Below are 22,096 nucleotides of genomic sequence, written 5' to 3'. Positions count from 1 at the left end.
ACCTAGTCTGAGGTGTGGTTACTCCTGACCCTCAAGGCCAGGGAATAAGAAGCTGAATCTAAGGTGTGGATACTGAAACCTTGGAGAAATGAGGAAGAAAAGTCTGTTGGTTCCATATACATGATACCATGTTCCCCTTTTTGGTTAAGGTATATAAGAGTGGTAAAAAATAAACTCTTGGTATTTCAGTATTAACTGAATCTGCCCTCCTGATTTTATTTCTCTGTCTTTGTCTTTCCTTTAACATCTTTAGCTAGCCTTTCTTTAGTCCACACTCCCCCTCTCAGGTACGAACTTTGGGCTGCTCGGATGGCTCTGACAGCAGCCTCACAAAGACAGCTCTCCACAAGCTCACACACTCCTTCATAATTCTCACATAAGAAAACCAAACGGGCCAAAAGTCTGTAGTGAATTCTGCTTCAGTCCACACAGATGCTAGTGGTATTGCACCTGGTTAAAGGTCCCTAATTTTGTAAGGTTTTAACATCTTGGGAGTTCCCAAGTTCTTTGATTATAATTTTTCTCTTAAAGCTACATTTCCCCAAATCAGCCTCCTGAGCGCCCCCTTCACCTCCTTGTTCCTGAGCGTGTAGATCAGAGGGTTGAGGAGAGGGGTGACCATGTTGTAGAAGAGGGTGAGGAACTTGCCCTGGTCTTTTGAGGAACTCGTTCCAGGCTGCATGTACATGTAGATGATGTTTCCATAGAAAAGCGAAACCACGGTGAGGTGCGAGCCACAGGTGTTGAAGACTTTGTGCCTTCCAGAAGATGACTGCATACTTAGCACAGCCCTCACGATGTAGAAATAAGAAACCAAGATAAACACCAGAGGGGACAGCACAATGCCTATTGCCAGGATGAAGGCAATGCCTTCAATGATAGCTGTGTTGGTGCAGGCCATTCTGATGAGTGCTGGCATTTCGCAGAGGAAGTGGTCCACCCTTCGGTACCCACAGCGAGGTAACCACAGGGTCATTGGGGACATAATCAAAGAGTTGGCCACACCACAGCCCCAAGCAAGAGACACTAATATCAGGCAGAGTCTGGGGCTCATGATGACCATGTAGTGCAGGGGCTTGCAGACAGCCACAAAGCGATCATAGGCCATGACAGCCAGCAGGAGGCACTCTACACCCCCCAGGCCCAGGAACAGGATCAGCTGCAAAGCACAGCCCACATAGCTGATGGTCTTGTCCTGCCCTCTGAGGTTGTAGAGCAGCTGTGGGATGGAGCTGCTGGTGAAGCTGAGGTCCAGGAAGGACAGGTGTGTGAGGAAGAAGTACATGGGGGTGTGCAGGTGCGGGTCCAGCCTGGACACCAGGATGATGGTGCTGTTGCCCAGCAGGGTCAGGAGGTAGGCGGGCAGGATGACCGCAAAGAGGACCCTCTCCAGCTGGGGCCGATCAGAGAAGCCTAGAAGGATGAAATGGCTGCAGGTGCTGTCATTGGCTGTGTCCATCTCTATTGCACCTGTGGAAGATGGGAAATAATGATAGATGATAGATAGATAGATAGGTAGATAGATAGATAGATAGATAGATAGATAGATAACTTAATATTACTTAATGATACTTAAAACTTCTATGAAAAGTTTTCATCCATGCATAGTTTACTGGGTTAGTTACTTATAATAGTGGATAAAATGCTTGTAATTTGACAATCAGAATTCCTGTCAAAACACAACAAAAATCCTGAATATATATATATATATATATATATATATATATATATATATATTTGACATGGTCTCTTGGTGTAACAGCCCTGGCCATCCTGGAACTAGTTATGTAGACCAGGCTAAGTTTCAAACTCACAGATCTGCCTGCCTCTGTCTCCCGTGTGCTGGGATTAAAGACCTACACCATCACTGCCCCAAATTTTAGATGAACAAAACTTTTGGCCAAAGTTAAAAATTAAAACATTTTAAAGGGAAAAAGAACAGATTAAATTGGCAAGCAATATACTTGGACCATCTTCTGAAATAAAGATTCTGTATACATTTTTGAGACAAAGTCTCACTCCATAGCCCAAGTTGTTCAGGAATACAGTGTGTAGTCAAGGTTGCTTCAAACCCATGACAAACTACCTGCCCCTGCTACATCTTTTGAATATGAAAAACCTTTTCAAAACTTGAGGAAATAATTTTACCTTTAATTCTTTGGGACAAGGTAGTGCTATCACTAAAGAAACTCCATTTTATGCCAGGTATCTATCTTTGGACCCACTAGCCATTTGTCTCCGATTCCAATCACTGGAAGATAAGATCCCAGTAACCCTCATCCAATGATCCCCCCCACTCAAAAATGCACAGGCATGGCTATCTAACTTGTTACTTTTTTTTGTTTTTTTCCAGACAGAGTTTCTCTGTGGCTTTGGGGGTTATCCTAGAACTAGCTCTTGTAGACCAGGCTGGTCTCAAACTCACGGAGATCCTCCTGCCTCTGCCTCCCAGTGCTGGGATTAAAGGTGTGCACTACCACTGCCCGGCGATTAACTATCTTTTTTTTTAACTTCTGTAACTTGTTTAAACAGACACCAAAGATGGTTTAGGGGCCCTTACCTTGGCAGAACAAACCAGTATTTATTAGCTTGTGTGGATATTGGAGGTCTTCTTGTGGTTTTTCCCATTCAAAAATCCTTCCACTCTACTTCTTAAAGTAATCTCAAACTTTCCTCAGAGACGGTTCATCCTGCTAGCAGCTGATCAATAAACCTTTTAGTTACAGTTGGATTGAGCCTTTGTTCTTTTCCCAGGGGTCACAAACTCTACAATGTTATGTAGCCTCATTTTGCCTAAAACTTATGATTCTCCTGCTTCAGCCTCCTGAGTACTGGGATTGCAAGCATGTGTCTCTCCAGCTGGCTTCAAGGGCACTTAAAAAAAATCCTACATGTTTCCTGTAAAGTCCTACATCCTCTGAACCAGGGTCCATGTAAACAAACCAAAACTGGTTTGTTCTGCCATTTGTCCTGGGACCACATTTGCTTGTGAGTGAAGCTGGTTAAAAATGGCAACTTTGGGCAGTCACTGAATTTTCAGAAAGGTTAGCTTCTCCATTGTCTCCTCTTAGACTTAAGAGAGCACACATTAGATTCTCTGTATCTCCAAAATCTTTAAAATAATTTTCCCATTATTTTTATTTTATATGTTTGGGTGCCTTTCCTGCATGTGTATACAGTGCCCTAGGAGGCCAGAAGAGGGTATCAGATCCCCTGGCACTGGAGTTACAGATGGCTGTGAGCCACCACATCAGTGCTGGGAACTGAACCCAGGTCCTCTGGAAGAACAGCCATTGTTTGTAACCACTGCATTATCCCTCTAGCACCACCATCCACTTCTGAGACATGGTCTCATGTTCCCAAGGCTGGCTTCCACATTATTATGTAAGGATGACCTTGAACTTCTGATCCTCTTGCCTCCACCTCCTGAGAGTTGGGATTACAGGTATGAGCTACCATACCCATTTTACCCACGATCTGTAATCCAAACCAAATGGGAATTTATCTACCTATTTGTTTCTACCACAGGTTGTATCGACCTTCAGCCACCCTCCACGCATGGTCTGTGATGAATTAGCTTCTAATGGTTTATCCCACACCTAGGGTTTGAGTGGGGTAATGCAGTGTCTTGTGAATCTGCCTCTCCTCAAATTAGCTCATAGTTAGGATCATCCCCTGATGACTGGCACTTGATGTGTGATCAAGCGGAAACTTTCATTCTGTATTAATTAACATGATTTTAATTAATTAACTAACATAATTAATTAACAAGATGATGACTGGCCCTCTAAAGGAGCAACAGGAAGGATTTTCCTCCACCTGTATTTAACTTTAAAACATTTTAATCCTTCTTAGAGGAATCACAGATTTGAATGAAATCTGTTTATTTCATAAATGTATCAGCACAAACTCCTCCCACCAGAGTCCCTCCTCTAGCCTCAGAGCAGCTGTGCAGGCAGGCCTGCTGACCCGGAGAACCAAGAAATCTTCTCACCCAAGTACTGAAACTTTGTATGAGTTAGGTAAAACATTGATATACAAACTAATGGTGGCCATTGAGAAAAGCAAGCATTCAGCCATATACCCTTCCATTTTTCTGTGTGGTAGCAGGATAATAGAGTGAGCTCTTGGCAAAACAGGGGGAAATGCTCTCTTATGCTTCATTTCTTTCTTACTGACACCAGGGTTTTTTTTTCCTTACAGGAACCAACTTGGCTTTCTCCTGCTTTCCATTAGAAAGGATCCTTACCCATTAGCCACTCTTTCTTAAGAGTGACCTCTTTCCCAGGTAGTAGTCAATGTAATTCCAGTCAACAGAACACACCGAAGTCTCATGGAGTTTAATTTAAGGAGCTCAACTAATTGTCTCAATTAACTAAGGAAGTCAGTGCTCTCTGAAATGTAAAGCTTTATCTAAACCAAGGTTTTGGCTGAACTTCATATCACTAATATTAAACAAAAAAAGCCTATAAAAAAAAAACTGCCCTGTTGACAGAGAAGCCAGCCACAGAGAATGACAGAGAGCCAGGCTGGCAATTTACACTCTGCCAGTGTCCTGTCCCTCCAGTGTCTCTGTTGACACAGTCTGCTCCTGACAGGGCATGCAAGGCATGGAAAAAGAATGAAAGGAGGCTCTGCAATAGCTATTTCCCAGCATCCCTTGAAGCATGAATACCAACCCTGTCAGCTTCCTCTGAGACAAACAGCATGGCTAACTATGGATACCCCCCTTTACAAATGCCTTGTTCAGTGGTTGATAACACCCTTGGGACTTAGACAATGGGTGCTTCCTCTGTCTGGGGCAGTGGTTCTCAACCTTCCTAATGCTGAGACCCTTTAATACAGTTCCTCATGTTGTGGTGACTCCCAACCATAACATTATTTCATTGCTACTTCATAACTGTATTTTTGGTACTGCTAATTTGTAATGTAAATATGTAGTATGCAGGACATCTTACATGCAGCCCCCAAAGGAGTCACTACCCACAGGTTCTAGACCACTACCACTGGTTTAGATTAAGCAGGAGAACCCCTCCAATGAGAAAAAAATCCTGGTTTCAACATAAAGAAGATCAACCTGAAACTAGAAGATAGAAAGAGATGTGCTATCCCAGAAGATGCAGTAAGAAAGTGGGGGAATTGCTCCATTGCCATCATGAGAAACGCACTGGCAGACCCCAGGAGCATCACCTCAGATACAGCTGCCTGCAGACACTCACTCAAAGCCTGCCTGGTTTCTGAGATTTGAAAGTGTAACTTTTTCTTTCTTCTCTTTCTAGGTTCTTTTTTCTAAACATCATCAATAGCTTAAGCCTGATCTCTCTCTCTCTCTCTCTCTCTCTCTCTCTCTCTCTCTCTCTCTCTTTCTCTCTCTCTCTCTCTCTCTCTCTGTCTCTCTGTCTGTGTGTCTCTCTCTCTGAAGGCATGCCTTCCTCCCCCATGTAGGTGTTCTAGATTTCAATTGAGAAGCCTGACTACTTTTTTCTGACAGCTAATTCAGAAAACCTGAGTCTTTCTCTTCCTTTTATCTATCTCCCTCCTCTGTCCAGTTTCCTTGAGTTATTTTTCAAATTCTTTTCTTTATAAAATCAAAGACCCACAAAAGAGCTCTGGGGTCTCCTGGGACATCCACACACATCCATTGTCTCTACTCAAATACATGTGATGTCTATAACTTTGGCTTATGATTGGCTTGCTTCTCTTTTCTTTCCTTGGTCTTAAGGACACGCATAACAGATGGACAATAAATAGTTTCAAACACATCTGATTTGGAACAAATGTAATTGGTTCCAGATGCTCTGTTCACCTGTTTGTTTGGAGTAAATTGGGAGGACCACAGTGTTCTTCGTATATATGAAATTCACTTCTGTTCTTGGAAAAAGCTACTGGCAGCTACGGAAATGGACACCTGCAGGAGGACAGGGTGCCTAGTGGTTCAGGCTGCACTCAGTGGAGGGCTTCTGCACCTGACTGACTCCACTGCAAACCAGCGCTGTTGATTTTGCATTTAGTACCCACCAGCAGCCATGACTACTGAGTCACAGTCTTGTTGTTGCTGTTACCATGGATGTCTGAGTGGTTTTCTATATTATTACCTGCCTATAGGTTCTGTTTTTTTCCTTATCTTTCGTCATCCTTGGAATGTATTTGTTCATCTCCCTCTCCCCAAGTGTCAAGTATTTTTTTTTCCTAATTTGATTCAAATTATTTTCTGTGAGGTATTTTCCTCCAATTAACTCATTTCCAGAATATCGTTCATGATATATATTTTACCTGTCTAAAATGGTTGCACACATTCTGGTCTATCACTTTACTTAACATATAATTTAAAATCTATTTCTCCTGGGGTATGTTGAAATAAATCTAAGTCAGTGACTGTATATGGTTTTATTGCCTAGCCTTTTGTTAATTAGTGTATATTCACCTCCAAGTATGACCTGGCATCAGACATTACTGTGTCAAGTCTGGTAAGAGGGGCTGGGGATTTAGCTCAGTGTAGAGCTAGCTAGGCAAGTGAAAGGCCCTGGGTTGGGTCCTCAGCTCTGAAAGCAGAAACAATGTTTGTCTCTGCTTGTATCATGGGCTCATAGGCAAGGACCGGGGGAAGGCTGTTCATTCAGCATCCCGATGCACAAAGGAGAGAAAGGAAAGTTTCAGAAGAAATTTGAGACCCCAGCCCCACTCACTGTTTTTGGCAGCATGTTGTGAAGTTGATGTTAGTGTCTGACCACGAGAGGAGACTTTGCTTTCAGCAACCAGCTTGCTCTGGGCTTTCTGCCTGCTGTCCTCTTACTCTTCTGTCCAGCCCGAAGCTGGTGATATGTGAGTGGTTCTTTTCAATGTCATAAAGCAGAAAGGCACCCAAGGGACAGGGGCAGAGATCCCTAGAGCTCACCTTTCCCTGTTTATATCCGGGGATCCATAACTTCCCTGCGGAGGGCCGTGAGGAAAAAGGTGCCAGAACCATGGTCTCCCTAATGAGACTGAGGAGTCAGTGCAGAGATGGGGTGGGGTAGGGGTTCAAATTCCCCATGGATCATTTGTGTGTCATTTGGGAGGTACAAAGGCAGAAACCCTGGGAGCCAATTAGTCTTCTTCTCATCTTTGTACAGCTATGCCTTTCTCCCTGCCTGGGGCAGAGCATGAGGAAGACAGAGTTCTTCCTTCTTGTTAGGAAATGAATTTATGAGTTCCCTTTCTCAAAGACACAAGATTGTCAGCGATTGCTGCAAATGCAGAATCCTTTATCCTAACCATCATTTCGTCATCTCAAGTCCCTGAAAGCTCACCATCCCACACTGGAGTGCCATTGCACTTCATTCTGATTTTTCTCCTCCAAGACTCGACCGCTAAGCATCTTATGGAAGAGCAATGGGAACTTTAGCGGGTGTTTGTTTTGGACCTGGAATTATCGGTCCATACATTAGCAATTTAATTTCTTCATATCTTAACTTTGAAAGTTCCCTGGATAAATTCAAGCGAGCAAACTAGTCTTTGTTTAGTAACTTATTTATGCAAACATAGCTTAACCTTTACATGAGTTTGTGATGTCAAAGAAATAATTTAATGGTTTGACTGCATTGACCATCCTAATAACTTCAGGAAAATGGGTTCTTAAACTGGACAGAAAGATTAGTTAAAACCTTCAGTTTACTGTCACTGTGCTTGTGAACTAAGACATTTGTTATTTCTTCCTGGTATGACAGACAGAGGTGGGGCACACAGGAAACAAAGCACACTAATTACCTGACAGAGACAAGGAAGAAAACAGTGTAATAACTCCTGGGGCTAACAGTTTTTCCCCTGGAGACTGGAGTAAATCCTCAGCTCAAACTTCGCTGTGTTAATTCTATCTCTGAAGGGTGATCTCATCTCCCTACAGATCCACAGCATTCTATCACCACCACCACCGTCACCATCACCACCACCACCGTCACCATCACCACCATCATCACAACCACCACCACCATCACCATCACCATCACCATCACCACCACCACCATCACCACCATCACCATCACCATCATCACCACCACCATCACCATCACCATCATCACCATCATCATCACCATCACCAACCACCATCACCACCATCACCATCACCATCATCACCATCACCATCATCACCATCACCATCACCACCATCATCACCATCACCATCACCATCACCATCACCATCACCACATCACCATCACCACACATCATCACCACCACCATCACCACCATCACCACCACCACCATCACCATCACCATCACCATCACCATCACCATCATCACCACCACCATCACACCACACCATCATCACCATCACCATCCACCACCATCATCACCATCATCACCACCATCATCACCATCACCATCACCATCACCATCACCACCATCACCACCACCATCACCATCACCACCATCATCACCATCCACCACCACCACCATCACCACCACCATCACCACCACCATCACCACCACCATCACCATCACCACCATCACCATCACCACCATCACCACCACCACCACCATCACCATCACCACCACCATCACCATCACCCACCACCATCACCACCATCACCACCATCACCATCATCACCATCACCATCACCATCACCACCACCATCACCATCACCACCATCACCATCACCATCACCACCATCACCACCACCATCACCATCACCACCATCACCACACCATCACCATCACCACCATCACCATCACCATCACCACCATCACCACCATCACCACCATCACCATCACCATCACCACCAACACCAACAACAACAACACCAACACCACCATCACCACCATCACCACTACCACCACAACACTACCTTACCACACCCAGTCAGGTCTCTACCCACTGGGTTTAATTTTTTTAACATTTTTTATTCTTTTTAAAATTTACTTTAGAAATGGTCTTATTTTACAAATCAATCCCAGTTCCCTCTCCCTCCCAGCCTCCCATGCAACCCACCCACCCCCTCATCCCACTTCCCATTCACTCCCCAGGGAGGGTGAGGCCTTCTATGGGGGATCATCAAAGTCTGTCACATCATTTGGGGCAGGGCCTAGGCCCTCCCATGTGCATCTAGGCTGAGAGAGTAGCCCTCCATGGGGAATGGACTCCCAAAGTCTATTTGTGCGCTAGGGATAAATACTGGTTCCACTGTCAGAGGTCCCATAGACTGCCCAGGCCTCCTAATTGACACCCACATTCAGGAGGCTTGGTTCTGTCCTATACTGGTTCCCCAACTGTCCCACTGGGGTCTGTGAGCTCCCACTTGCTCAGATCAGCTGTTTCTGTGGGTTTTCCCAGCATGGTCTTGACCCTCTTTGCTTATAACTCCTCTCTCTTTGCAACTGGATTTCAGGAGTTCAGCTCAGTGCTGAACTGTGGATGTCTGCTTCTGCTTCCATCAGCTACTGGATGAAGGCTCTAGGATGGCATATAAGGTAGTCATCAATCTCATTATAGGGGAAGGGCATTTAGGATAGCCTCTCCACTATTGCTTAGATTCTTAGTTGAGTTCATCCTTGTGGATCTCTGAACATTTCCCTAGTGCCAGATTTCTCTTTAAACCTATATATATATATAATGGCTCCCTCTATTAGGGTATCTTTTTTTTCTTGCTCTCCTCTATTCTTCTCCTAACTCAGTCTTCCTAATCCCTCATGTTCTCCTCCCCACTCCTCTTCTCCCCCTCCTTTTTCTTCCCCCTCCTCCTCCCTCCCACCCCGTGCTTCCAATTTGCTCAGGAGATCTTATCCCTTTCCCCTTCTCCGGGGGACCATGTATGTCTCTCTTAGGGTCCTCTTTGTTTCCTAGCTTCTATGGAAGTGTGGATTGTAGGCTGGTATTCCTTTGGCCTATGTTTAATATCCATATATGAGTGAGTACATACCATGTTTGTCTTTCTGGGTGCAGACTGAGTTTTATGCATTTTAATTGTGTTTATGAAATACAATTAATGAGTTAGTTATGAAATTGAGACAATAGACAAGGTATTGCTTTATTTGTTTTTGCATGTGTTTGTAAGACAGAGATAGGATGCAAGTGAGTACATGCCACAGTGCCTATGTGGAAGTCAGAGGACAATTTTTCAGGGGCTGGATCTCCTTCTACTTTGTTAAGGCGAGGTCTCTTGTTGCTTCTGTCACGTTGCATATTTTGTGCTAGCTAGCCCAGGAGTTTCTGCCTGGCCCTTCTGTCTCTGCCTCCCTCCCCATTTCACTACAGGGGTGCTGGGATTATAGATGTGTGCTACTATACATCTGGAGATTGAATTCAGGTCTCTGGGTTTGGGACAGCAAGTGCTTTTACCCTCTGAGCCACCTTCCCAATCCCAACAGTGAACTTGTTTCTGCACTCTTCATTTGCATAATCCTTTTGTCTTTTTGTCCTTGATGCCTGTGCTGGCAGAGTTTAGGACACTGTGGCTTATCCTCATTTACCCTGATGCTACTGAACCCATCCTGGTAGGAATGAAAATATTCTAGAGTGAGACACTTGTGGCTCTCACTTCAGCTGTCCGACTACTGGGACAGTAAATGCAAAGAAATTGGAATTTCTCCACACCTTGACCAGGACTGCTTAGCTATGCATGCCTCTTGCTCTCTTAAAAGCTAAACTTCATGTCAGGAACTGAAGATGGACTTGGGGCATCACTGGGCCTCTTTGCTTCTCTTCACAATGTGGCCACGTTGACTAGATTTTCTGTCTTTGCTTTTTCCATGGTACTCATCTCTTGCTCTGGCTAAGTGAGAATAGATGGCTAAACCTGGCTTGTCAGGGCTGTCAGAACTCAGGATTTGATCCTACAAATGTAACACTAGAACAAAAGGAACAGAATCAGAAAGAAAATAAATATGTGTGCGCATAGGAAATCAACAGAATCACCCTAGAATCTCAGCTAGGTTCCTAGACAAGCCTTTAAAGGTGATAGTCTGTGTGACTATGGTGTAAACACAACGAAGTATGACTCTCAGAGAAGCCCACACCCATGTGCCTTCTCCCAGTACCTTACTTCCCTTAACCCTCGAACTTCTAAAGGTTTTGATAAACCTGATTCTGTCTCCTAGTAATCATTCTGAATTCTCTTCTTCATGAAAGCCAAGGATCTAGTTTTCCTGCATTAATATTCCTAAAAGATGAAGGTAACCCTCCTCTGGCCCTCGACAGCTGCTGGTGTCACTGTTGATCTATGTCTTGGTCCCTGCCTGTGCTGACAAGCTGACCAAAGTGCGTCCCAGAAAAGAACCTGTCACTGTCAGAGGAGCTGCTGAAAGCAGCTTTCCCTTATGAAAGCTGGCAGAGTTTCGGGCACTTTCTACTTGTGTGGCCTGTGGACTATGGGGGACGAGGAAATAAAGGCTGTGAAGGAAGACTGTGAGGCCCATAGGACTCCACACAGGGCAGTAGCATCAGTGAGGATTGTCACCATCGCTGACAAGTCACTACAGTGCCTAAGCTATAATTTTCCTTGTTTGTGTAAGGTGGCAGAGATTTATGCCCTCACATATTTTTTAAATATTATTTATTTATTTTGGGGGGCATACACAGAGATCAGAAGACAATTTGTGGGAGTCCATACTGTGGAATATTATTTTAAGATCTGTTACATTTGTTTATGCTGTGGAACATTTGTTCTAATGATGCAAAGGTGTGTTGCATTTTTTATGTTGCATTTGTTTAACTCTGTGAAGCTGTGTTACTTTGCCTGTGTAAAATTCCTGATTGTTCTAATAAAGAGCTGATCGGACAAACAGCAAGGCAGGAGAGAAAAATAGGCGGGGCTGGCAGGCAGAGAGAATATTTAATTTTTAATAGGAGGGGAAGAACATTCGAGGGAAGAAGAAGCCAGAGAACAAGGAGAAGAGGATGTTAGGGGCCAGACACCCAGCCAGCCATGGAGTAAGAGTGAAAGCAAGATTACAGAAGAAAAGGAAAAAGCCCATAGGCAAAATGTAGAACGGATAATTTAAGGAAAGCTGACTAGAAATAAAACAAGCTAAGGTGGGGCATTTATAAGTAAAAATAGGCCTCCGTGTGTGAGTTTTTGGGGAGTTTGGTTGCGGGTTCCCCCAAAGAGTAAAGAGTAAAAAACATAAGCCCATTATCTTCTTCTGCCTTGTGGGTGCTGGGCATTGAACGCAGGTGTCAGGCATCAGTTGGAAGCAATCAACTTAAAGCTTAGACAAAGCAGGTCACCTCGTCCTTATTCCACTAGGTGGCAGTATTGCTTGACATTTTGAGCACAACACCCTCTTGTTAAGAGTCCCTCCTAGGTTTCTGAATCTAAATACTTCAATTCCGGTTCTTTTTGGTATGACTAGTTGTAATACAATTCTTTGCCGTTTGGGATGGAGAGATGACTCAGTAGTTAAGAGCATTTGTTGAACTGAACCTGGCTCAGTTCTCAGCACTCACATGACTCACAACTGTTCCCAGCTCTATGTGCAGGGGTCGGATATCCTCTTCCAGCCTCTGAAGGCACTGCACAAATGTGGTACATAGACACAACATGCAGGCACATCACTCACACACATAATATAAAATAAATAGACCTAAGGAAAATACTTTTAAATTATTTGCCACCCAATCCCATTAAGTAGCTAGTAATTTTTTTTGTTTTGTTGTTGTTGTTGTTGTTGTTTTTGTTTTTCAAGACAGGGTTTCTCTGTGTAGCTTTGGAGCCTATCCTGACACTCGCTCTGGAGACCAGGCTGGCCTCGGACTCACAGAGATCCGCCTAGTAGCTAGTAATTAACAACTCATTGGTGCTCCTATTTCCTACCCCGTCGAAGCATGCGCTTCTACAGTCCACGTAATGTCCATTTACATAGCAGCTGCTGACTTTCGGGAACAACATGGAGGATGTTTGGCCTGTCCTCACACCTGCCCTCACTCTCTGTTTTGAGCAGCTAACCTAGCTTGAGAATTCAAGTGAGTGAAAGACTATGATGTTCTTGTAGTTGGTGCAAGGCAGATCCCTCCTGTTCATTATTACTGTGCCTGGATCATCTAACTATGTACTAAAAGGTTTCTGTGGAATCGTATGTTGAGATGTCTAATGAGAAGTATGTCCACCTAAGACACCTTTCTCCTCTGCCTTACATCTCAGATTGAGACTTGTATGCCACAGTCTTCTTCAGTCACTGGCCCCTCCCCAGAACCACTGGGAAGCAGAAGACTAAATTTGTAAAGGTTCCTGGGTTAAATACAAGGTGTAGGGAGTTTTCTTTCTAGATATGCTTTCAGTTCTACACACATGTGCCTCAGTTACCTATTTTGTAAGTCGAGGATAAGAATATGCCAGACCTCAAATGGATAGAAATAAAAGAAATCATCCTGGGTGAGGTAACCCAGTCACAAAAAGACAAGCATGGTATGTACTCACTCATATATGGACATTAGACATAGAGCAAAGGATTACCAGCCTACAATCCACACCTCCAAAGAACCTAGGAAACAAGGAGGACCCTAAGAGAGACATACATGGTCCCCCAGAGAAGGGGAAAGGGACAAGATCTCCTGAGCAAGAGGAGCAGGGAGGAGAACATGAGGGACCAGGAAGATTGAATCAGGGGAAGAATAGAGAACAAGAAAAGAGATACCTTAATAGAGGGAGCCATTATAGGTTTAAAGAGAAATCTGGCACTTGGGAAATCTCCAGAGATCCACAAGGATGAACTCAACTAAGAATCTAAGCAATAGTGGAGAGGCTATCCTAAATGCCCTCCCCTGATAATGAGATTGATGACTACCTTATATGCCATCCTAGAGCCTTCATCCAGTAGCTGATGGAAGCAGAAGCAGAGACTCACAGCTAATCACTGAGCCAAATTCCTGGAATCCAGTTGCAGAGAAGGAGTGATGAGCAAAGGGGTTAAGACCATGCTGGGAAAACACACAGAAACAGCTGAGCTGAACAAGGGGTTGCTCATGGACCTCAGACTGACAGCTAGGAAACCAGCATAGGACAGAACCAGGCCCCCTGAACATGGGTGTCAGTTAGGAGATCTGCACAGTCTATGGGGCCTCTGGTAGTAGAACAGTGTTTATCCCTAGTGTACAAATGGACATTGAGAGTCCATTCCCGTAGAGCCTAGACACACGGGGGAGGGCCTAGGCCCTGCTCTAAATGATGTGACAGACTTTAATAATCCCGCATGAAAGGCCTCACCCCTTCTATGCAGCAGAAGAGAGATGGGATGAGGGTCAATAGGGAATGAGAGGGTGGGAGGGAGAGGGAGCTGAGATTGATATATAAAATAAGATTGTTTCTAATTTAAATGAAAAAATAATATGCCAGACTTGTATGATGGATGTTACAGCTGCTGCGACTGGAGCAGAGGGGTGGGAAATGAAAGAACTGCTCTTTCTCTCAGTGCATCTTGGTCCTAGGGCTCATGGGCAAAATGACTGGGTCATCAACGTAGTGTTCAGACACCTGCTTGACATTTGGAATCCCCTCATCAAGGTAACGATAATCACCATGTAAAGTTCCTGGCCTGAACTGTTACCCCAAAGAAACAACCTGGTAGTCAGTAGACTCCTCCATCTTGGAGGGGATGGTGACTCTCTCCCATCTATAAGGTCACTTCTGGGGGGAGTGTGGACAGATGCTGATGTTCATGGCCAGCTGTAGTTATTGTCCACTTTTGTGAAATAAATCACAACTTGAATGGGTTGGATTCGTCCTCATGAGGCTTCCCTGTCTGTGGCTGTTGCTGGATCTATTGTAGGCTCAAGAAACTTGCTTCTTTAAAACAGTGGGAATGAGGCTGACCTAGAGAAAGCCTGGCCTTTTGTGGATGTAACTTTGAACTTGCTATGTACTCAGAGCTTGAACTTTTGATCCTCCTGACTTCATCTCCCAAGTGCTGTGGTTGCAGATTTACACACACACCCCTCAAGGCTTCACACACATTAGACAACACATCCCTAGCTCAACACTTAATCTCTGAGGAGTGCAAGTTGACTTCACACAGATGGGGGACGGTGAAGTTTAGAATCGGCCATTTTTAGGCTACACAAACAGTAAACTAGCAGAATCAGAACAGGAGTGCCTTGTCATCCATCTAGACATGTTCTAGTTCTATTCTGTTACTGTGCTAAGACACTCTGACCAAAAGCAACTTAGGGAAGGAAAGGGGTTCTTTTGGCTTATTTTAGCAAGTCACAGTCAATCAGCGAGGGACGTTAAGGCAGGAACTCATGTAGGAACCTGATGTAGGAACCATGGAGGAAAGCCACTTGCTGGCTCACTCCCAGGCCCAAGCTTAGCTACATCCATATTTAGTCCATATCCATTTGTCCAAGAAATGGTGCAGTCCACAGTAGGCTGAATCCTCCCAAACCCATTAAAATCCAAGACAATCCCTCATAGACATGCCCACAGGCCAATCCGATCTAGCCGATTCCTCAATCAAGGCTCTCCTCTCAGATGACTTTAGGCTGTGTCACATTGACAGTTAAAGCTAAGAAGGGGAAGAGGTGTTTCTCAAACACTTTGTTGCTTTCAAGAGTATATGAAGCATTCCCTAGCTAGCACTGTCTCCTCCATCAACTACATGGGGGTCCGTAGTTGCCCTTGCCTTGCTCTCATTATCCTCATCGGCCATTTCAAGTTATCATGGCCAAACCTATTATTTAAAAAGTGGGTCAAAGCAACTCTTCATGAAGAGGGGTGTATGTTTCTTTTGTATACTTTCTTCACTCAACTGTAGCCTGAGTCGTTTCCAATCAGAGTAGAGGGTCTGCTAAGCGAGGCATCCCTTGCACCAGCTCTCTGGTGGCAAGCAGCCATGACTAGAGGATCTGTGAGGACAGTGTGTGACACACTGTGGGGTTCGTGGAGAGGAGCTTGGCAGGGTAGACATCACAATGGATGCTTTCCCAACAGTTCTCTGCTTTGTCTTGGAAGAAACTGCATGGTTTTCCTGGAGTTAAAAATAAAAAGATTCTCCCCCGCTTTTGGTCCTGGAGTTTTGGCAATAGAATCACAGCTGTCTGCAATAAGGTAAGCCTTTATACATATTGGGTTGGGAGCAGATTCTGCCGGGGTTTGTCTTCAGTTCTGAGTCTATCGTGGGAGTCACTGTAGTCAGGCCAGCCACAAGCAAAGACTGAGCTTACACAAAAGGAGCTCCTGGCAGGGACTTGACACCCATGGAGTTTTTCTCACAAAGTGAAAACAAACCCGAGGAATGATGAGGCTCTTTGTCTAATGCCCCATGTTGTCATCAGTCACCTTTTCCGTTTATCCAGAATCTTTTTCTTTTTCTTTATTCTTCGTGTCTTTCACATTTAGATCCCATTTATTTCCGGTTCCTGTGTATCCACCCTTTTACCCTTGCAGCTCCCCCACCCCCCTGAATAAAATTTAAGAGAAAAAAAGAAAAGAAAATGGAAAAAAAATCTCATCACAGAAGTGTAGTACATCACAGAATGTAGTGTGACATTGTGAGTCATGCAGTAAACTGTTTTATCCATATAGCTTTACTTGCAAGTGCTCATTGCAAAGAGTCATTGGTCTGGATTGAGGTCTCTGGTTTCTGATACACTGTTGATGCTGGGCCCTCATTGGAACTCCCCTTAGTTATCCTGCTGTTGCCCTGTGACGTGGAGATCCTGCCGCTTTGGATCTGTAGGACCAGACCTTTATGTGCTCTAGCAGATCACAGATGGTGTGGATGGCGGGGTGGGTCAACACATAGCCCTAGTTCTGGGCCTGGGTAGTTGCAGGATTGGCCAGCCTGCCAGCTTTCTATCATCCTCACCAGGGTGAGCTCTCCTGCATTGTCTTGGTGAGTTCACTCCATGCAGTGATGAGCAAGGGGCGGGGCCAGTTCCGCTTTCATATCCTCGGGGTTGAACCTTCCACACCTACAACTTCAGGGCCAGCTCTAGCGTGCTGCCCAGGCATGGTGTAGGACCTACTCTCCTGAGTGCTGCAGCCGATGAAGGGCAGCTCTCCCACTCTTCTGACCTCAGGGCCAGCTCTCCCATCTTCCTCAGGCATTGATGGGCTGAGGGAGGGAGGGGGACACATCTCTCTCTCACTCACAACTTTGGGGCTGGCTCTCCCACACCTCTGCCAACAGGATTGGCTCTACTGCGCTGGCCATGAGAGGTGCAGGGCATGCTCTTCCAAGTGTTGCTGCTGTTATCCAGAATCTTATGACAGACATGGGGTGGGGGATGTCAAATCAGGGCAAAGAACCAATGCAACTCCATAAAAGACTTTAGGTGGGAATTTTGGAAATATAAAAAACCATCAAACTATGCAGAAGTTGATGCCAAATGGTGGTCACAGAGAGACACTTTGTTCCTATGAATAAAATACTTGGAATTCGATTAAGAAATTAAAAACTAAAGTTGGCAAAATGGCTCAGTAGGTAGAGGTGCTTGTTACCAAGGCTTTCAACTTGATTTGGATCTCCAGGACCTGTACGACTAAAGGAGAGAACTGATTCCTACAAGTTGTCCTCTGACCTCCAAACATACACTGTGAAACATGCAGGCACACACACATACCCCCCACACACACACAGAGAGACATACTCAAACACAGATACACACACTTACGCAGACATACACACTTTCAGACACACACTCACACACAGACACACACACACTCATACACAGACACACACACACACACACAATAAATCAAAAAAGAAATGCAATCAAAAAGAAATTAAACACAAACACATGAAATAAAATTCTAAGGAAAGTTGTGTTCTATTTGGCACCGAAGTACAGTGGGAACTCATCTTTACTGTTTTCCTACTTGGCACTTATCTTTACTACTTTCCTAGTTGCATTAGTTTCCTTTCCATTGCTGTGACTAAGTCACTTAGTGTTGATAAAGAAAGAATGTCTGCCTGGAGGCTCTGGGTTTCAGGTGGTTCTGTCCATACTGTCAAGAAGGTGTGGCTGCACAGTCCGCTCACCTCCTGGCAACCAGGAAACAGCAGGGAGATGTGGCTCCTGTTTGTTTCCTCTTTCTTAGTCCTGTTGGTCTGTCTGAGGCCCGGAGCCATCAGATGGTGCTACCCACATTCAGGATAGGACTATGCCTCCCCACCCCTACCCCACCCCCATCCCCCGCAAACACCCTCCTTGACCCACTTGGAGGTGTCCTTTCATCTCCTGGATGACTCTAAAAGAAGTCACACAGACAAGGGAGACCAGTGAGCATCCTTTGCTTTATTTATTCATGGATCATCACATGACACGATGGAAGGGTTGGGTGACATCAGTTCACTCATAAAGCAGATGATTTGGGACCTTACACAGGCTCATAAAAGCCCAGAAGATGCAAATCAGTGGAGAGCTGCAGACTAGAGTTGATCAGACCCAGTACTGCTAGTGCTACCCAAGGCCTCACATGGAGTGACATCCAGGCACCTGTTGTCCCCTTACCTTCCCCTGAGAGCACATTTCATCTTACATAACACCAAGACATTATAGGAACAAATGGCCAAATCTGCATCTTACATGGGAAAGTCCCGTTTAACCACGAAGAAGAAATGAAAACCCATGCCATCCTCATGACTACCAAATCCCAGAACTCTTCAACAATCCAATACCATGTCTGCCACAGGGCAGCCTGAATTTTCCCCCAAATCGCCATAGAGCATTTTTCTCAGTCCCTTTCTTTCTCATTAAAATGTTTGCCTAAGAGCTTGTGTTGGGTTTCATCGCCATCCTCACCAAGACAACTTCCCTCTGGTCTGTCTGGAACCAGCCCTTATTTCTTTTGTCTCTCTGCTACCCAGCAGCAGCCTCCTGAGCGCCCCCTTTACTTCCTTGTTCCTGAGTGTGTAGATCAGAGGGTTGAGGAGAGGGGTAACAATGTTGTAGAAGAGGGTGAGGAACTTGCCCTGGTCCTGGGAGGAGCTGTTTCCGGGCTGCATGTACATGTAGATGATGTTTCCATAGAAAAGCGAGACCACGGTGAGGTGCGAACCACACGTATTGAAGGCTTTTTGCCGCCCGGCAGCAGAGCGGATTTGCAGCACAGCCTTCACGATGTAGCCGTAGGAGACCAAGATGAACACCAGTGGAGATAGCACGATGCCTATCGCCAGGACGAACACTGTGCCTTCCACTGCAGCGGTGTTGACACAGGCTATCCTGATGAGAGCTGGCATCTCGCAGAGGAAGTGGTCCACACTGCGGCGCCCGCAGCGGGGTAAACTGAGGGTCACTGGAGACATGGCCAAAGAATTGGCTACCCCACAGCCCCAGGCCACTGCGACCAGGCCCACGCAGAGCTTGGGGCTCATAACCACCATGTAGTGCAGGGGCTTGCAGACAGCCACAAAGCGGTCATAGGCCATGACAGCCAGCAGGAGGCACTCTACACCCCCCAGGCCCAGGAACAGGACCAGCTGCAAAGCACAGCCCACATAGCTGATGGTCTTGTCCTGCCCTCTGAGGTTGTAGAGCAGCTGTGGGATGGAGCTGCTGGTGAAGCTGAGGTCCAGGAAGGACAGGTGTGTGAGGAAGAAGTACATGGGGGTGTGCAGGTGCGGGTCCAGCCTGGACACCAGGATGATGGTGCTGTTGCCCAGCAGGGTCAGGAGGTAGGCGGGCAGGATGACTGCAAAGAGGACCCTCTCCAGCTGGGGCCGGTCAGAGAAGCCTAGAAGGATGAAATGGCTGAAAGTGCTGTCATTGGCTGTGCCCATCTCTCCTGCACTTGAGGAAGATGTGGATACTGACAATAATCAGAGTGGACAGTACTTCTGTCATTCATTACTCATTTAATTACAACAACGATGTCGATAATATTGACAGACAAGGAAACGGAGTCATGCATGTAGCAAGCTAGTTGTCACAAGTAGAAACAGGATGGAGTTGGTTTTGAAGCCAGCAATTGCAGCCTAGTGTGTCAGCCTTAGTCATTCTAGTCCTGCATCTAATTCCATGAAGTGAGAGATGAATTGTGCTGTGGCCCAACTTTTGATTCTCTGGAGACTCATGATCGCAAACTCACAAAGCATACAATACAGTCCCAAATAATCTACCAATAGGATTTGAAGATGCTCAGCACAGCTACCTGGATACTTGGACATCACCCATCTGAACCCATGTGGGTTCACTGACACACAGATGTTTTTAAAATAAAATTGTTGTATTTTTTTGGAGATTTTCAATAATTTGGTAATTCAAGTACAGATGGTGTTACCTAGAAATATATTTAAAATGTTTAAGTTTGGAATGCTACAAATATACAAACTCTATGTAGACATTATGCACTTTATAATTTACTGCAAAACATAAAGAGTCTATTATAAACAAAGTTTGTCAAAATTGACAGGAACAAAGACCATCTAGATAGAGTACTATTCCCAGCAGAGAGGAGCTTAAACAAATGTGGTGGTGAAGCACTGTGCTATCTCTGGGTCAAATGAACTGTGGTCTATGTCTCTGCTTCAATATTTCAGTCATTCTTGCTGCTATTGCTGTGTACTAAAGGGTTCAGGACCCACCCCCAAACACCTAGAACTCAATAGCTAACCTGCATCAAAAAGTGACTCTGATTCTCAAATATTTTCCACTCTACAATACAGAGACACTCAAAATACTCTCTAGCCAACTGCCACCATTATCTGCATGTCTCTAGACAGTCGCAGGCTACCAGTAGTTATGGGTATAGTCGAATGTTTTAACCAGATTTTCAACAGCGAAGGTCGTGGACACACTTAACAGCTGGGTCCAATTATTTATTTGTTTTTTTTTATTCCAAAGAAATTCTGTCCTTCTGACCATTGTTTTTTAGGTAATCTTAGATAGCTGAGTAGAAAAATGGTATGGGGGTAATAGGTTATCAGTGAAAGCGCATGCTCATAAAACCTCTTTCTGGGCCAGCTGCTTAAGTGACATGGTGTTTGTTTTTCCTCCAAAGTACATTGGAAATGTTGCTTAGAGAAAAACTGATCTAGGTTTAAGGTTTTGGTTTTCTTTAATTACATAGAGAGAGGAGAGAGAGAGAGAGAGAGAGAGAGAGAGAGAGAGAGAGAGAGAGAGTGCACTCACTCCTTTGGAGGACCAAGGGTAATTTTCAGCAATCAGTTCTCCCCTTCTACCATGTGGCTTAGGGGATCAGATTCAGATTCAGGTCACCAGGCTTGGTGACAGTTTCCTTCACCCACTGAGTCTTCTTGCCAGCCAAAACAAGAAATGGAAAAGGCCTGGTGCCCAGGTTTGCATCCTGCCTGGAGAAGACCAACTGATCATCTCACAGCTAAATAGCACATGCATAGTCCCTGGCCTCTTTGTCATTTTTTTCTCTGAAACTGTAGCACATTACAAGGAAGGCAGAGAGAAGGAAGGTTCTTTCTCTCCCGGGTTTGTAAAAGTGTAAAGAAACCCAATTTATCTACCAATTTCCATTCCCTCATTTCCTTGGCATACAGAAAAAGCCAAGGTGGCCTGCATGCCCTGCACCAGTGCCGCACAGGCCTCAGAAAGGCATGGATGAATATGAGCCCATTCATGCATTCTTGATGGGAGTTTAAGGTGAAATCATAGTCTTTAAGAGATCACTACTTCTGTCTACATACATCTCAGTAGTGTACATGTTGTTTTAATAAAAAGAAAACGTGTTTCTCTTACAGGATTGAAAATTGAGTATTATCTCCTTGCTCCATTAATCTCTTGGGTAGGAATCTGCCCTGCATTTACTGACCCTCAATCAGAGGACAGACCCTCCACACCTTCTCCTCAGCATCAAAACAGGCAGGTTATCCCCAGAAGCCATGTGTTTATAGTTAATAGCATTAGTATTTCACAGGCAAAGCTGTTACAAATGAGAATCGAGCAATTACTAAATTCAAATAAGCATAGATATGTGACATCAGTTGAAATTTTGTCCAACCAGATATATTAAGTTCAAATATGTAGAAAACAGGATACAGGGCCGGGGTTCACTTTTTAAGGTGTTTGTGGAGCATGCATGAAGCCCAAGTTTTATCCTCGGCACTGAGTAAACTGAATGTGGTTCATTCCTGCAATCCCAGCACTTGGGAAGCAGGAGTGGGAAGACCAAGAGTTCAAGGCCATCTGTGGCTACACACAAGTTTAGGGTTT

At 44.8% G+C, this 22,096-nt stretch overlaps 2 protein-coding genes across 2 annotated transcripts; both read right to left on the bottom strand.

Moving 5' to 3' along the window:
* Positions 1-511: 511 nt before the first annotated feature.
* On the bottom strand, positions 512-1,459 carry LOC100774516 (olfactory receptor 2W3-like). Its single transcript, XM_027426252.1, has one exon. It carries the CDS (start codon positions 1,457-1,459, stop codon positions 512-514), a length of 948 nt encoding a protein of 315 aa, XP_027282053.1.
* A 17,249-nt stretch (positions 1,460-18,708) lies between these two features.
* On the bottom strand, positions 18,709-19,692 carry LOC100774230 (olfactory receptor 2W3). Its single transcript, XM_027427394.2, has one exon. It carries the CDS (start codon positions 19,690-19,692, stop codon positions 18,709-18,711), a length of 984 nt encoding a protein of 327 aa, XP_027283195.1.
* Between the last annotated feature and the right edge of the window lie 2,404 nt (positions 19,693-22,096).

Source organism: Cricetulus griseus, chromosome 7, assembly GCF_003668045.3.
Source record: "Cricetulus griseus strain 17A/GY chromosome 7, alternate assembly CriGri-PICRH-1.0, whole genome shotgun sequence".
Lineage (NCBI taxonomy): Eukaryota > Metazoa > Chordata > Mammalia > Rodentia > Cricetidae > Cricetulus > Cricetulus griseus.
The sequence above is the reverse complement of the archived record's forward strand: the minus strand, read 5'-3'. Positions and strand labels throughout refer to the sequence as shown.

What these genes read in the sequence shown, in the direction of transcription:
- LOC100774230 (XM_027427394.2), bottom strand. Translation starts at nt 19,692, where the DNA reads ATGGGCACAGCCAATGACAGCACTTTCAGCCATTTCATCCTTCTAGGC.
- LOC100774516 (XM_027426252.1), bottom strand. Translation starts at nt 1,459, where the DNA reads ATGGACACAGCCAATGACAGCACCTGCAGCCATTTCATCCTTCTAGGC.